The sequence below is a fragment of the Ixodes scapularis genome, unplaced genomic scaffold, assembly GCF_016920785.2.
Source record: "Ixodes scapularis isolate PalLabHiFi unplaced genomic scaffold, ASM1692078v2 PGA_scaffold1__304_contigs__length_218370807, whole genome shotgun sequence".
Classification (NCBI taxonomy): Eukaryota; Metazoa; Arthropoda; class Arachnida; order Ixodida; family Ixodidae; genus Ixodes; species Ixodes scapularis.
In genome coordinates, this window is record NW_024609846.1 from 122,211,190 (window position 1) to 122,226,494 (window position 15,305).

The 15,305-nt window shown below is 43.8% G+C and overlaps 1 protein-coding gene across 1 annotated transcript in view; it reads left to right on the forward strand.

Annotated features, from left to right (window-relative positions):
• Positions 1-15,305, forward strand: part of LOC8041694 (anoctamin-7) — a 78,339-nt gene that overhangs the window by 40,423 nt on the left and 22,611 nt on the right. The window contains exons 5-9 of the mRNA XM_042290312.1: positions 1,084-1,252; positions 3,786-3,951; positions 7,270-7,360; positions 11,676-11,842; positions 14,094-14,176. Of these exons, the coding sequence (XP_042146246.1) occupies positions 1,084-1,252; positions 3,786-3,951; positions 7,270-7,360; positions 11,676-11,842; positions 14,094-14,176 (676 nt within the window). The remainder of the gene's footprint in view (positions 1-1,083; positions 1,253-3,785; positions 3,952-7,269; positions 7,361-11,675; positions 11,843-14,093; positions 14,177-15,305) is intronic.

Sequence of the window (15,305 nt, forward strand, 5' to 3'; positions counted from 1 at the left end):
ATTGAATTCAGCGGCTGAACACCTGCTATTACAGGACTTCCTTCAGATGCATTTTCTTACAAATTTCTTGTTGTTATTATCAGGTATTGTCCGACTGAATTCTCTTGAGCGATTGCCGTTTTATAATAGCTCTATCATCTACTTGTATAAATGTTTTTTATTTTTTAGTTGGATGCATATTATGAAGAACAGAAAGATTCGTTCTCGTTATGTTCTCCGGAATAAAGATATCTAGAAAAGTAATAAAAGAGAGACAAAATTCCATTTAGATCAACGTACAATTTTATGCTATCAACGAAACTATATCAAAGCATATTCGTAAACGTCCAAACAATCAACTGTCATAAATAAGTGGTCGTTGCTTTTTTCGGTATTCAATTGAATGGCTCGGATAGTACACCTATGGTATGCATGATATTGTTGGTAAAAAAAGAAGTTATCAATTATTTAAAAATCTGATAAAAGAATGACTTAGACTCTTCAGAGAGGAGCTTTGCATTTTAGTTTCATACCCTTGAATTATTGTATTTTCTTATACACATTCATGTAATTTAGTATTTAAGCTATGAGCCTAAGGCAAGAACAAGCATCTAGACTGTGGAAGAAAGGCAGAATACATTACTCACATATAAAGAATTAAAGCAGTGTATAGTTAGTGATAACAGGAGAATTTAACAAGTCTCTATCACACTGCTCTAAAAAAAAATCTGTCGAGCGGATGAAACGAAGACGACAGCTCAAACATTAAGTGTTTCCAATTAGAAAGTAGGAAACGCCTTTCTTTTACAAATGTACATGGGGATGGCACAAATATGGTGCCCACATACCCTCTTTTGTACTCTGTTCAGCGATAAGATGACAGGGTGGTGGAAGGTATGTGCCCGCAGCAGCAATCAATAGCTTGCCCATTATCACCTGATACCGGCCACTTCGCAAGAATATCCACAAACAGCGTGATCACATTCGCGTCGTAAAAGACCGCTGACCGCTGTCTTGTCCTGTCAGCTTTGCTGTGAACTGGCTATGCTTCAGCATCTCCTTACCGAGCTGCGTAGAAGAAGGGCAGTCCTTTGGTCTGCGCAGGTTCCTGGGCAGCGACAACCAGGACGAGTACTTCACGACCACGCAGAGGTTGTGTATTGTGTACGAGATCCTTCAAACAGCGCAGTACGGCAAGCGGCGCAAGGCGCAGATCGGCATCGACAGACTCATCGAGGAAGAAGTCTACACGGCCGCGTTTCCCCTCCACGAGGTGCGTCCCAATCAAAGTCACTTAGTTAACTGAGTCAATCTAGTAGGCATGGAGGTATTTCAAAAAGCTGCTTGATGAAAACACAATCAAGTGCTCCTTCATATTGCATTTGACAAAATATCTAAACGAGGTGATATAATGTTGTTGTCTTTTTTGCAATAGCAAGTTCGGAGATTAGCTACACTGTGTAATATGAGAGGCGCGTCAATCAACTGGTAAAAAAACATCGAAGGGAGATGTCAATTAAGTTCATGCAGACGAGCGTCAATAGAAGTTGTTTAACTTGCAATGTCTTTGGTCTGCTGCGACATAAAAGCTACAGGGGAGACTCTGCCAGCGGTGAACAACATCCCGCTCAATGCCCTTTCAGCGAAAAGACGTTAAAAACAAAGCAGAACTTTGTTGACGTGAGCGCCAGTCATTAGGAAGAGCACTGACTAGTGGTGTTTTCATTCCGTGACATCAGAACAATGGTGCGTTCCTATAGAGTTGCACAGTGAGGCTTTTTCGATCTGTGTATTTGGAGCGGGGCGTCTGCTGTGGTTCTTACGTTGTAACAAATTATAGCAACGTTAGTTTAAGTACTGTGACCTCTATATTTGTTCTCGCGTAACATATGGATTACACAAATTTGTGATTATTCGCTGTTAGCTGTACTTGGCTCGATACCGTCAGCACAAACTAGCTATCTCTTATAGTTAACTTACGACTAAACGGTTGTTATTAAATCTACTGGCGTAGAGAAATGCGTTCATCCTGCACGCACCAGTTTTGGCAGTCAAATATTTGTGTTCGTCAGAATCCTTTTTGTAGTAAAATACCGAAAATTCGGCATTGTCGTGTTCATGTTAATTGTGTCTCGCGGTGTACATGAGGATGCGCACATATTTTCAAGGTGACAGCTTCACATCATGTTTAAATTCAAATTTTAGAAGTTTCCAGCGAGAAAAGTGAGTCTGGCATAAACAAAATAGTTTTTTTTTTCTGTCAAAATCGCCATTCCCAAATTGTGGCAAAGGTCTGTATTCGCGCCTTATCTAAATTGGAGAAAGAGAGGGAGAGAGAAAGAGAGTACCTGCCTGCCTTAGTAACTGACGGCTTAGGAAACGTAGGACGAGGTTTATGCTCACGTTTTTGTTCGTGATCTAACATTCGGCGTTCTTATTGGCTGCTGCCACAATCACATTAGCTATAGGGACGATAATAAGATGCTGCTTAGTCTTGCGTCTCTTAATCTGTCAGCGGCTATAGAAGAAATCGAAACTGAATCGTGGCTCCAGCTGTTTCATTGTTACTGAGTTAGTGAAGTGGACCGCGAGATCAGTATATACGGGGAACAGACATCACTTCCGACGTAAGTCCTCGCCAAATATTTAAAGGGGTACCTCCGGTGTTTTCGTCATGGCCCACGCCCGATTTGTCTCAAAATTGCCTAAACACACCAACACAGATCGCTGAAATAACAACCGAAACATTAGGCCAAAACATTTTTTTTTCTTCGCGCAGTTATCGAATTTACAATGTTAATCCTCATAATTTGTTTTTCTCAAACTAGATGTTTTTACTGGGAACAACCAAAGAGTGACGCCAGCCGCAGGCAGGGGATCACTCCTCTTTGAACTGTAGGATTTCTTCTCAAGTGATTACAAGCAGTTCCGTGGTGCCAGATGAATGCTTTGGAAGCTCGCTCCAGCACCCGCGCTGGCAGCACGTAACAAATGCTCGGCATAGTTCATTTTTCAGACTGCCTGCTGGACTATCCAGACTGTCTTCCACTGACGTCGCGGCACTGAAAAGCGTGGAAATATATGAATGTTGGTTTAGGCGTCATACACTCTAAAAATAGCCCACGTGTATACTTTCCCGCACAACACTCGGAGAGCCAATCACTGCAACTTACGGAGTGACGCTCTTCATTGCTTAATGTCACAACTCAGAGCGCATTTTTTTTTTGTCTAAACATATGTTTTGGCGTCGTCATTCGCTGACCTGCCTCCGTAGGTTGCGGTGATTGGCTCTCCGAGTGTTGTGCGGAAATGTAGACGCACGGGCTTTTTTTTAGAGTGTAATGGTTTGCCGATTTTACAAACACTTCTGAATTTTGCGCTATTAAATAGTTACTCGAAAAGTAAAAGGCTAGGGACTTAGAAAATATAGTTAGTTGGGGTAGATAAAAATATCACACAGAGTACCCTTTAATCGTGTCTCGAACATATCTGAAAAACTCGACGCATAGAATATGTCTCGAATGAGCTGGGCACATGTTCTGTGTATGTGTGACGTCACTCAACTTTAAGTTAACAGTGGCATGTTGCCTGACGCACTTAAACATAAGGTCAAGTCACACGCTGTCGCAGAGTCACGTGACTTCACGATGTCACGTGAAATATTTGTCGGACAAGCGTAGCCCTGCCGCCTTTCTCGTGAATCCCAGCCCTATCCTCATAACACACTCGCGCAAAAAAAAAAAAAAAAAAAAAAAAAAAAAAAAACTAGGTTGTTTAGACAAGCCATCGATCGAATTCTGCACCAGGGCGACTACAGGAAGCCGCCCAACCCTGTGCTGCCTCACTGTTTAAACCGGAGGCAGGTGCTCTACGAATACTGGGCGCGCTGGTCTTGCTGGTACAAGTACCAGCCCCTGGACCACATACGGGAGTACTTCGGGGAGAAGATAGGCATCTACTTCGCCTGGCTTGGTGAGTTCCACCCCCGTCTCTCTCCGCTACGGTCCCACTCCCTGTTTTCGAGCAAGCGCTCGCATTAGCCCACAGCAGGTGGCGGTGTCGGGCATGCGCAGAAACCAGTTCCTTGTCATGGCTGTACGCAGGTGGCGCTGCTTTTGCGACACCATCTCATGCAAGCGATAGCTAAGGTTGGCTAACACATCTGCGTTGGTTGCGTACGCATGCAACCGAAACGACTGTGACGACCAAGTCACAGGGACAAGTGTTCGCCGTACACAGCATGGCAAACGATGCAAGGGGTAGTTTCGCGGAGCAATTTATGGGTCACGGTGGTTGCTGTGTTTTGGTGGTTACGGTCGTTTCGGTTGCATGCGAACACAACCGTCTTAAATGTGTGAACCAGCCTTGACCGTGTCAGTCGACTGGTAACGCACGTGCGCAGATTCTATTTGATAAACGAGAGCTATGGCGCACGCTCAGAATCTGATCCAGAGTTTGGTAGGCAGCGGTGGCAAAATGCAGAAGTAAAGTAATAAACTATTTCATATCTTGAACTTTTTCCTGTTGAGCACGTAATGCGTGTTACTAAAGGAACTATAAAATGCCTCACTGTCCTTTTTGGGAAATTGAAACTCATCAATAATGGGAGCCGGCATCCCTTGCTTAAACAAAATAATAATAGATGGTGGGATTCAAGTTGACGCCGTGTCACCAGTCGAAACTAAGCGCGTGAGTCAAGAAACACTCTTAACATGCTGCGATATAAACAATAGAAGGTTAAGAAACACCGCGCCTCAAGAAGACCCGAAGTCGCCGTCTTCCTCTCGGCCCCCATTTAAGCACTGAATCGCTTTGCTCGTGATTTCGATACGCTGGAGTTAGCAATATACCTAAACTTTAAGTAGCATCGAGTGGAACTTGCTTTAATTCCAGATGTTGCGTTCAACAAGTTAAAACACTAAAGCCCGGGAGAGTTATTTGTTAATTGTTTAGTTTAAATGAAAACTTCGTCCCGTAACTGATATTTGTCACACCCAGGGGCATGTTTCCTATTTTTGAGCTGCCCTTATATGCCCGAGTGTTTTTCTTTGAAGCACTAGAGAGTTAGGTCAACGCCTACAACGTCTCACTTCCACTAAACAATAAATAGCAATACACGTGCCGGAATGCCTAGCATATATGGCCCCTGATAAGAAAATCAAAGTGGAAACGGCTAGCCTCAAATCACAACGAATGTTGTAGAAACCGCGTGTTCCCCTCTCCCTATCTAGGCCTAGCACATGGAGGGCGTGGGGATTGCGATGGCGGCGGCTTCCCGGATACAAGGCGAGGCCGCATTCCTCAAAGAGGGCGGTGTCTCCCTCGGCCTTGTGGGTGTACCTGCCGCTGGCACACCCTGGGGAGTGATTGTGTGCGCAACCCATTTGCGGGCTAAGCCACACCACCTACCCCGGGCGCGTCCATTTCCCGCAGGCTAAATAAGCCGGCCCCGAAACCCCCGAGAGGTGGGGGGGGGGGGGGGGGGGGGGGAGTGAAAGCCGGAGACTTTTTCTTTAGAGGGAGGCTCTGGTCCTCGGAGCCTTTTTCTTTTTGCAGCTTCCACCTTCCCGCGAATTTGCCTAGTACGGTAGCCTAGGCACCTCCAGGTGAACTTGTCTAATACGTCAGCACAAAACTTTTTCATCTTTTATTTGTTTGGCCGACGGGCAAAACGTGATGGGGTATTCGTCAATAAAACATGCCATTTTACGAAGCTATAGACATTATGTGTTTCTACGTGGTATACCTATCAAAGGAGAAAACCCCAACATTTTCCGAGTTAAAATCGGTTCATTAAAGGTTGCACAGTTCATCTCGCTAAATTCTTTTAACATAAACGTGCCAGGTTTATCACACAAACAGCATCCCGTATAAACTGCGTAAAGGTGTACTTCATACTCCAGCCTCCGTCTAAGGGGATATCGCTGATAAATATGGCAGTTTTACAGCCTCACATAGGCTTACACATTTCGGTACCTTTATTTGTGTCCCGCCGCTTATTCTGAGCGGACGACACCTAAAGGTGTGCCGATCCGCCTTGGAAGCTACAGAAACGACATCGTCCGCGTTACGCAGCGTCTTGAACGCGTCTGCAAGCAGCCGCGTTTCTCGATCCGGAGTTAAAGGTCCGTCGCCTTGACATTCGAAAGCGCATCCATGTCCGACGTTTCTCTGTATCTGTTCCCACGTCATTCGACCCGCAGGAGTTGCACAGAGGTCGAAATCAATCATGTGCCCAGCAATTGTAAGCGGCAACGACTGCGACGCACCACCGTGTTTTTTTTTTTTTTTTTTTATTTATCTGCGAACATGCCATATACGAAGCGTTTGTGTATTTGGCGGAAAGATCTCTACGGAAATACATCGAACATTACCACTAAGTGGTAATCTTCGAAGATGAGAAGTATTTTTTTTTTTATTCCTCTTATTATCGCGTAGCTCTTGGCACGCTGGCGCGGATCGAGTATAGTCGTATCAAGATTGAGATGATTGCGGCTATTTTTCACCGGCTCATGTTTTCGATTTCCGAGTCTCGTGTAAAAAGAAAAAAAAAAGAGTTAGACCCGTTTGTGGTTTTGTACATTTTGTATAGCGCTGTCCTCAGGCAAGCTGATATATGATTAGAAACTAAGTTCGGCTGCGAACGAGATGTCTACGCGAAATGCTTCTGCTAGGAGCCGCAACGTGACGCTGTCTTGTCGCACGTTTCAAATACCTTTATTAGGCTTGAAAGCGCTATAGTCGCTCATTACCTAAATAAACGTGGGGCGTGGCGAGTTCCGAGCAACTCATTATCACTCTGCAGCCAATCAAAGTGCGACATTAGCCAAACAGAGTGCCGAGGACCCAATCGAGAAGTGGGAAGCGTGAACAGAACGGGCCCGCACTGCACTTCTCGAGCTGTCCGTCACAATGCGGAGCGCAAGTTTGTCCGCTTCTTGGCAGGGGCTGCGGTGACGTCAGGACCCCGCCGGGCTCTGATTGGCTCCGATTGGAAGCATGGTGGGTAGACCTCAAGGCAGCTGTAACATTGAGGTTCATCCCACTGCCCTTCCAATCTAAACCAATCAGAGCTCAGCGAGTTCTGACGTCACTGCAATCCCTGCACAAGAAGCAGACTAACTTGCCTTCCGCATAATCGGGACATTTACTGTACCAGTAAAAACAGCGATGTTGGTGTTTGCCCTCACTAATAAATCTGTTGCGTTCCACAGTTTCCACCGATAAAGACGCAGCGGGTCAGCAGTGTACAGAGATCGTCCCACCCGATTACTCTCTTTTGTATCGCAGGGTTTTACACGGGATGGTTACTGCCCGCTGCCGTCGTGGGATTCCTGGTGTTTCTCTACGGCATATTTACGATCGGCGAGGACGGACCCACGTAAGCCTTGCGCTTCCATCACCGAACCTATGCGGAGATACACTGAGGGAGAGGAGGAGATGAGAGCGTGGTTGTGACGTCAGAACACCAAGCGCTGATTGGATGGATTGTGTGGACAGACGCAAAGGCCATCTTCGTTTGTTTCCATCCGCCGTCTTCCTCCAATCGGAGCGAACAAGGGCGTCGTCCGCTCCTCGCGCTGGGTCTGCCGTTCGAATGCTGCAGGCTTAGCGCACGCGGCAGACGACGCTCTTTTTTGCTCTGATTGGAGGAAGACGGGGGGTAAAGATGAAGGAAGCTAGACTTTGCGTCGCCCCCAATCCTTCCAATCAGAGCTCGGTGCTCTGACATCGCCGCTGGGCGCAGTCCTTATGCGGAGATGTTACGTTTAAAAACTGCGCTATGCCGGGCAGGGTCAGGAATAAGTAGTATTTCAAATACAAGTATTTGAAATCTACGTGTTTCAAATATGCTGATTATTTTGTATTGGGTATTTCATGGTACGCAACAAACGCATTTGTCAATTGTATCCAAATACCGAAAATTTAGTATTTCAAATCCTTGTATTTGTAATAGCGTTCTTTGCAGCAAATTGCGATTTTGGTCACTTTTGGGGATGAGAGTCATATGCAAAAAGCATGAAACTAGTTGCACGGATTGAGCACAAGACGTCGCATTAAGGACATATTGTTTGAAGAAGCTATGTTGTCTCAACTAAGACTTTAAAATTAAACTCGCACTAAACACATCGTTATTCCTGATGTTGTACGCGCCTTTCTTATGACAAGCAAATTTTGCTTTGTGATTGGCAACTTTTTTTTTTAGTACTTTCTCGGCGCGTGTAGACTGCACTCTTATTTGGATACCTTAGTCTTTTCTTTATTTACCCGAGGTTAAATTTTAGGCTAGGATCAGATTATGGGGACACAATGCATTTGTAAACGTACTTGAAGATGATCGAATTCTCTCGTTATATTTCGTCTTTTCTAAAAAGTGTAACTGAATTTGAAATTAAATAGACGTTTTCGAAGTATTTTGTATTTGTATTTCGATATATAAACTATTATGCCCTTCCCTACTCCCCAGTGAACGCGCCAAATGCCAAGAATATCTTCGAAAACGTGCTAAGTTGTCAGTTCCCAAAATATTATTATTTACAAACGATTTTTAGAAACTGTCCTATATGGCTCCGATAACTATTATAAAACAAAGTTCCTTTCACTTCTTTTTTTTTTTCGACATCAGAAGTTGAATTGTAAACTCTATAATAAACCCCAGACTACGAAAAATTGAAATAAAAATGACAACCACTCACAAAGTTCTGTTTTGTTATGAGTTTTTATATTCTTATCTCGGAGTTGTTATATGGTTAGATTACCTGCTTTTTGGTGCTTTCTTTTTTTTTTTTTTCATTTTATATCTCACTATTTGTTTCGGCCAAATAATAACCGTGCTCCCGATCTATTTCCGTCCGAACATTTAGAGCATCAAGCCATTCGGGTAGCTGACGCAGGTAGTATCGACCCGTCGGTGGCGGTAGCGTCACTGTCGGTTGTTTGTGTTCCGTCGTGCGTGCTCTCGACGCCCCAAGTGTTAGCGTTATGGGTTCGAGTCTCGCCTTCAAAACAAAAACATAGCTCTCCAATGCGTTATTTATTGTGTTAGCGACAAACAAACGGAATTGTTTGTGATCTAAACAAGCGTGCGGCCGCGTCCTCGAGACGTCGCATTGCGGAGGTGTTGGCCCATTTTGATGCCAGTAGAATGCTGAATCCCTAGCGAGCGTAACACATAAACACAATCGTGTGGGTCGTGCTCATATATCACTTGACGCGCATAGGTTATCTTTTAGATATTTACTTTAGTGTAAGATGGAGTGTTTTAGAAGATATTCAGAAAAGGTAACAGCTCCTCCCCCGGTGGCTATATTTATGTAAGCACGGTTGAACTTTTTCTAGTTTTAAGTTCTAACCCAACTAAACAAATGCCTGCTGCACAAGCTTATTTCGTAATTTATTGTTTGTTTATTTACTCCTGTTATGGGTTATTTTCATCGTTTTACGGAGTCTTTAAAAAGGAAATTGTTTAAATATGCAGATCAGTGAACCTCACAGATCGAGTGAGCAAAATGTAACGAAGCCGCCGAGAACGTGTGCACACGCACGAGAACGTGTGCCATTGAAGACGCAAGGCAAAGGCGCGCGCTCGTGAAGCTGGTGACAGGGAAGCAAAAGCCAAGAGAGCGAGACAACACGCACTCCGTCTTTTGCAATGTGACGTTCTGGCGAGTAATAGACCGATCTCACCAGCTAGTTCGAGTACACTACCGCTGCCAACATGCATCGTGGGAGCTGTAGTCTCTCTGCACGTGCGACAACCCCGCTGGAGGTCTGCACGAGCAGAGCACGAGGTGGCATGAGCTGTCTCGTGAACTGGCGTCTGCATCCTATGAACTACAGTTATGGCGGCGTCACGCATGCGTGGAAAGCTTAGTGAGATCGGTCTATTGTTTCCCGAAAGCACGTTTCAAAGCAGCGGCTGCGTGGGGCACCTTAACAATGTTCGAAGCACAGCACTTGTTGTACACACTAGAGCCACTAAATGAGCTGCGCTTAGAGTATAGACATTCCGTTCCCCGATCTGCTAGTGAGCGCCGCCATCTCGGTGCTTAGTGCTAAGCAGACGCAGCAGTCGATAGTAACGATTCAAAAATCCGACTTCCTCGGCTTTAGATGCGGTGTTAAAAAGATCAGATAATATTTTTTTTTTTTTTTCTGCCGAGAACTGTTTTAACATCTCTGGAGGGCGGAAAAGCGGTTCCTGCAATTTCAAATAAAGATTCAGATAGTTGGCCACCGTGGGTTTTAAGCATCAAGATAACTGGAGTGTCGTTACTCTCAAGCGTAGCTTATTCAGTGGCCCTAGTACACGCTTGTACAAAGGAAAAAAAATCGTTCGCGTGTGGGAGTTCGGTGTTCTCTTTTTATTTTTAGTTCGGGGTATATTTTTTTTTTTTTAGGTCAGAACTAGAAGGTTGCTGTCGCCCTAAATTATGGCGCAGAGAAGCATAATGCAACCTTCATGACATCTCTCAAGTCACTTTAGTATCCTCGATCAAGAGAAATGGCGCGAAATAAAAGCATGGGTTAAAGCAAATTAACAATCTTTTTTGGCAATTCTTAGTTATGTACCTTTTCCGAGTTTTGTTAGGCAGGGAGGATTGCCCAAAATCAACGTACGATGTGAAGATCCTTTAAGTTTTTCGAAATATATCCTTCACCATCGTTATGAGATATAAAAAGATTTTGCCACGTGCAATATTTAATTAATAGTTGTGCTGTGTTTTTAATGCTATGGGAGATGACTGCCATAGCAATGACACATTTACACAATGTAATACCACTGCTAGCTTGTCGTCTTTAACATGCACCCCGCAGTAGTGATGCACGACCGCACTCCGGCACGATGCTCACCCAGGTCGGAAAGGGCAGGGGTGGGGGATTGAACCCAGGATCCTGGCTTCTCCAGCCCGAGCTTGCGTTCCATGTGCTCCGATCTGCTGTACATTAACGCGCTCGTCCACCAATTCCCCTAATCACCTATTCGTAGGTTCTCATAAAGGGGATCTATTGTGGTAATGTATTCATAACTTTAGAGACATAAAAGTAAGCAGCAAGTTCACTCGTGATTTTGCAGTTCTTTGTTGTTGTTGCTGGAAATTCGACAAGTCATTTACGACGGCACACATAGCACCTCTTAGCGTCAAATAGAACCAACACATGTTAGGAAATATATACCATAATATAAGAAAACTTCCATGCAGATTAGCAATAATCTATTCTTCAACAATTTTGTCAAATGAATCTGATATGCATTTATTATTGTTTACTAATTACATCAAAATCACCGAAACCTGCTTTGAATATATATGTACATGTTTATCATGTACATGTTTACTGTAACTAGTATTTAGCAAACTCGAAAAAAGGTCTGAAAGCAGACACGCGTGCAACACATTTTTCTTGTGCGATTTTTTTTTGTCATGCGCTCAGTTATGATTATTTACAGCCGCTTCGAGTCATTTCCAAGTGCCTGTAGCGTCCAAGATATTGGGAATGTTTATGACTTCCCTTGAAACCAGTAAAAGAAGTACCGGACTTAGCGCCCTTGAAAGAAAAAACAAAAAAAAAAAAAACACGTTAGGTTCTTCTTTAACATTCCTAAATACTAAGAATAATGTTTTATTGTAAAGGTGGTGAAAGAAGCTGTACATATTGTATTTCCTTCCACTTGAATTTTTTTTTCATTCTTTCAGGAACGAAATCTGCAACAGCGACAAGAAGTACCGCATGTGCCCGCGCTGCGACGAGACGTACGGGTGCGATTACTGGTATATCAGCGACAACTGCATATTTACGAAGATTACCTACTTGTTTGATCATCCCGGCACTGTGTTCTACGCAATCTTCGTTTCCTTCTGGGGTAAGTGTGACTATGAGTTATGGTCTACAGGTAGTAGTATTATTTCCAAATCCTCGAATAATAAAAACTGTTGGACCTTGCAGTTGAAATTGTTATAAAAGCCAACACACAATTTGTTTACTAAAGCCACGTTCGCGTAGCTTTAGGAGAAGTTTCTTGAGATGGATGGGGATTTGAAATACCATTAATGTGGAATTACCTTGGTAAATTTGTAGCGCTCCAAAGGCGCACTACGCTCGCACCTTTGTGCGGTAGATGCGAAAGAACGCTTGCGCGCCCCCCAATACCGCCCTCTTAAAGTGCCCTCCAAAATCGCCTTCCGAAACCGCTCGAAATTCGCCAGTTGAATTGCCGAACGAAAAATCTTGTACGATTTTGTGTACTCTATTGTTCTTGCCCTCACACTTTCCATGCACATTCTTTTAGCTTTTATGACACTCAAAGGGGCCGTGCTACGATATTCGTTTGAAATGCTTTTCACTTTACACGAGCTCACTGGCACTAGTGGGAGCCGAGTATACTCGCACGCAACGCCACTGACCAAGAAACTCCTTTGTAGCGGTGAAATATCAAAAGCAAAAGCGAGCGTTTTCTTTCAGACTCTCCCTGAGCAAAACCTGATGACATAACTGTGGGTCGCACTATACCCCAGCGACGATATTTGAATGCGGCTCATAAATTGTACCCGAACATTGCGTGGGCACTCGATATGGGCTCGTGATAATCAACAGCTCGACAAAGATTCGGGTAGTGGTCCGTGTCCAATCGCTGCAATGACGACAATAGCCGAACCCTAACAATATCTGGAACTTAGCGCGTTTCTTGTGCCTTGCAACCCCAGTGCGTGGCTATGATCAACATTGGCGGCATAAAATCGGCTCCAGATCACGTGGCCGCTTGTTTGGCTGCGAGATGAGGGGGTGAACGCTGCTCGTTTTCCTTTAATTTTTTCTGCGACTTCTATTCCGTGTGGTAAAAAACAACCGCGTGTTCCATAGCTCATTAACCGCAGGGATTGGTTCTAAGCGGTATTTGCGCAAAGTACGAAAATCGTTGCATCGCCCTTTTAAGCGCAGTGAATAGAGGATTTCACGACGCCAACTATTCTCCCTTCTTAAAAGCTCCAAAATCTTCGGTCGTGCTTCAAATGTTAATGACGAACCATCTTGTGCCGTCATGTGTCGTACTTCTCATGTCCAGCATGCATCCACGGCTCGGTTCAACAATTTAGGCGTAGAAAGGTGGCTTATATGTGCGGCCCTGATCATCACGTAACTCAGGCTATCGTCGATAATAATGTGTTCTCTTTGTACGTCAATTCGTTTAGCGCAATTTAGAGCAAGACAAACTGCAAAAATTAGAAAAAAATGGAGAAACAATTGCTCCTAAAAACAAATTACCTTGACTTTCTCGTGAAACGTCCCTGGAAGGGGCTGGAAGACATCACAGAGGGTGACGTCAAGGGCGAAGAGTTGCACAGATTTATTTGGTTGACGTAATATTTGCTATTTCACCAAAAACTATACATTTCTTCCTAAAACGAAAAAGGCTGGTGTATGTTGTTTTTCCCATGAAAACAAAACTTGCCCCGAGGGCCTTTGCCGCCCCCCCCCCCCCCCCCCTCTTAAGTGAACCCCTGAGCCTCTGTTCACCTAAGCCAAATCTTGTCAAAACATAAACTTAGATTCTGCATGCATCTGGCATTTCTAGCAGTGAAAAATACTTGCCAGCAAAAAAAAGAAACTTTTTTCTTTCTTGCTGAAAAGATTATTTTGACTGTAATAGGTGCTAACGCCGCGCAGAACATTATTTCTTGTTTTGAAAACATTACGCTTATGTAGACGTCGGCTCATGTAGAAATCACGTCTTCCTTTTTTATCTTTCCACATAGGGAGCGTCATGTTCACAAACTTTCGCGTTCTATCGCAACCTCTAGCGTCACAATCTCACTGAGTCATAGCTTTCTGCGATGCGTAGCTTATTTACGTGGGCCGAAGAGCACGGCTCTTTTTTTCTTACGAACGTCCAGTACTTCAGGACAACGTTACGGGGCAATTGACTTACAGTTATGAGCTACCGCGTGGTCACAAAAATCGGACGCTAAATATTTAAAGTTGTGCACTATAGCATACTAGCGAAATCGTCACATATTCACTTATTTCTCCTTTAGCAATGATTGATCCTGTTGCAAGCGCCTCCAGTCAATCTCCAAAGTTTCTTGGGTCCTTACATTGCATGTCACTGCTTTCAGCGGTGTCATTTCTCGAGTACTGGAAACGAAAATCGGCCAGTTTAGCGCACCACTGGGACTGCATGGATTTTGAAGAGGAAGAAGTGAGTCCCCGCTTTACGTTATTTACGCGAACGGAAGGCTTTCAATGTGGCAGGAAGCGTGACAGATATAAGTATTGTTACTAAATTTTTTTTTTATTTGGGAGTAAATAAAACGGAACATCGTAGAGAAACTGAATTATGCATCATGGAACCTTATGTTTAGGTCTTTTAAAAACGCAATTAAGGGTAGTTTTTTTTTATTATTGCGCATTGGTTTGTTCTATTGAAGTTAACTTTCCGAACACTTAGAACATTTAATTAATTTTGAAAAATTACGCACCTTGATGGCACGGAGAATGCGTTAAAAAAACGTATACACAGCTGCCATTGCAAAGGCAAGAAATCCTATGTTCAATTCCCGCCGTTTCTCGTTTTAATATAGATTAATGTAAAACCGCCGTGACGTCATGTAATTTATATAGTGTGAGGCAAGTTAAAAAACCCAGTTTTACTGCACCGTCAAGAATGGTCCAATGCAGCATTTATCCAGTGCATTTTCTGAAGGGCAGACCGACTTCACTTTGTACCGAAATTCCTGTATTGCGGTCAAGATCCACGATGCCCTCGAATTGCTTTTTTGCTTTTCACGAAGAGCAGAATCACACACCCCCAATTTTACAGCCAGTATGTTTGGTATCTACAGTCGCAGAGGTTCTGCACAATGACAGTAGTACATTAACTACAGCATTAACTACGCCATTGCGGGTTTCACTTTGATGTCCAGTGTGGAAAAGGAATCGTGCTTTTCGGGTTTTTCGGAACTGCGTGTACGTATTGCGGTAATCCTTTCGTATGTTCTGGACGTGTTCCTTGTACGCAGCAAAGAAAATAAAACGACTGCTTAGTAGTATTCATAAATGTACAGCTCTACTTTCTTTTACCAGCTTGCATTTGTGTATGCCAAGTATGTTTCTCTTCAGCTGAGCTGAGGTTTTGCTGATAGAGCATCTGCCTACAACACATCTAGGTTGTTATTCGTATTAGGTAAAAAAATGACTTATTTCTTCAATTACCTGAATGCATCTCGAAATAACTTCCTTAACCGGAATAAAGAGTTCCTAAGAAAAAAATGGTGGCGCAGCGTAGAACGAGTCAAGTAGATAATGAGAACGCCATGTGCCGGATTGTT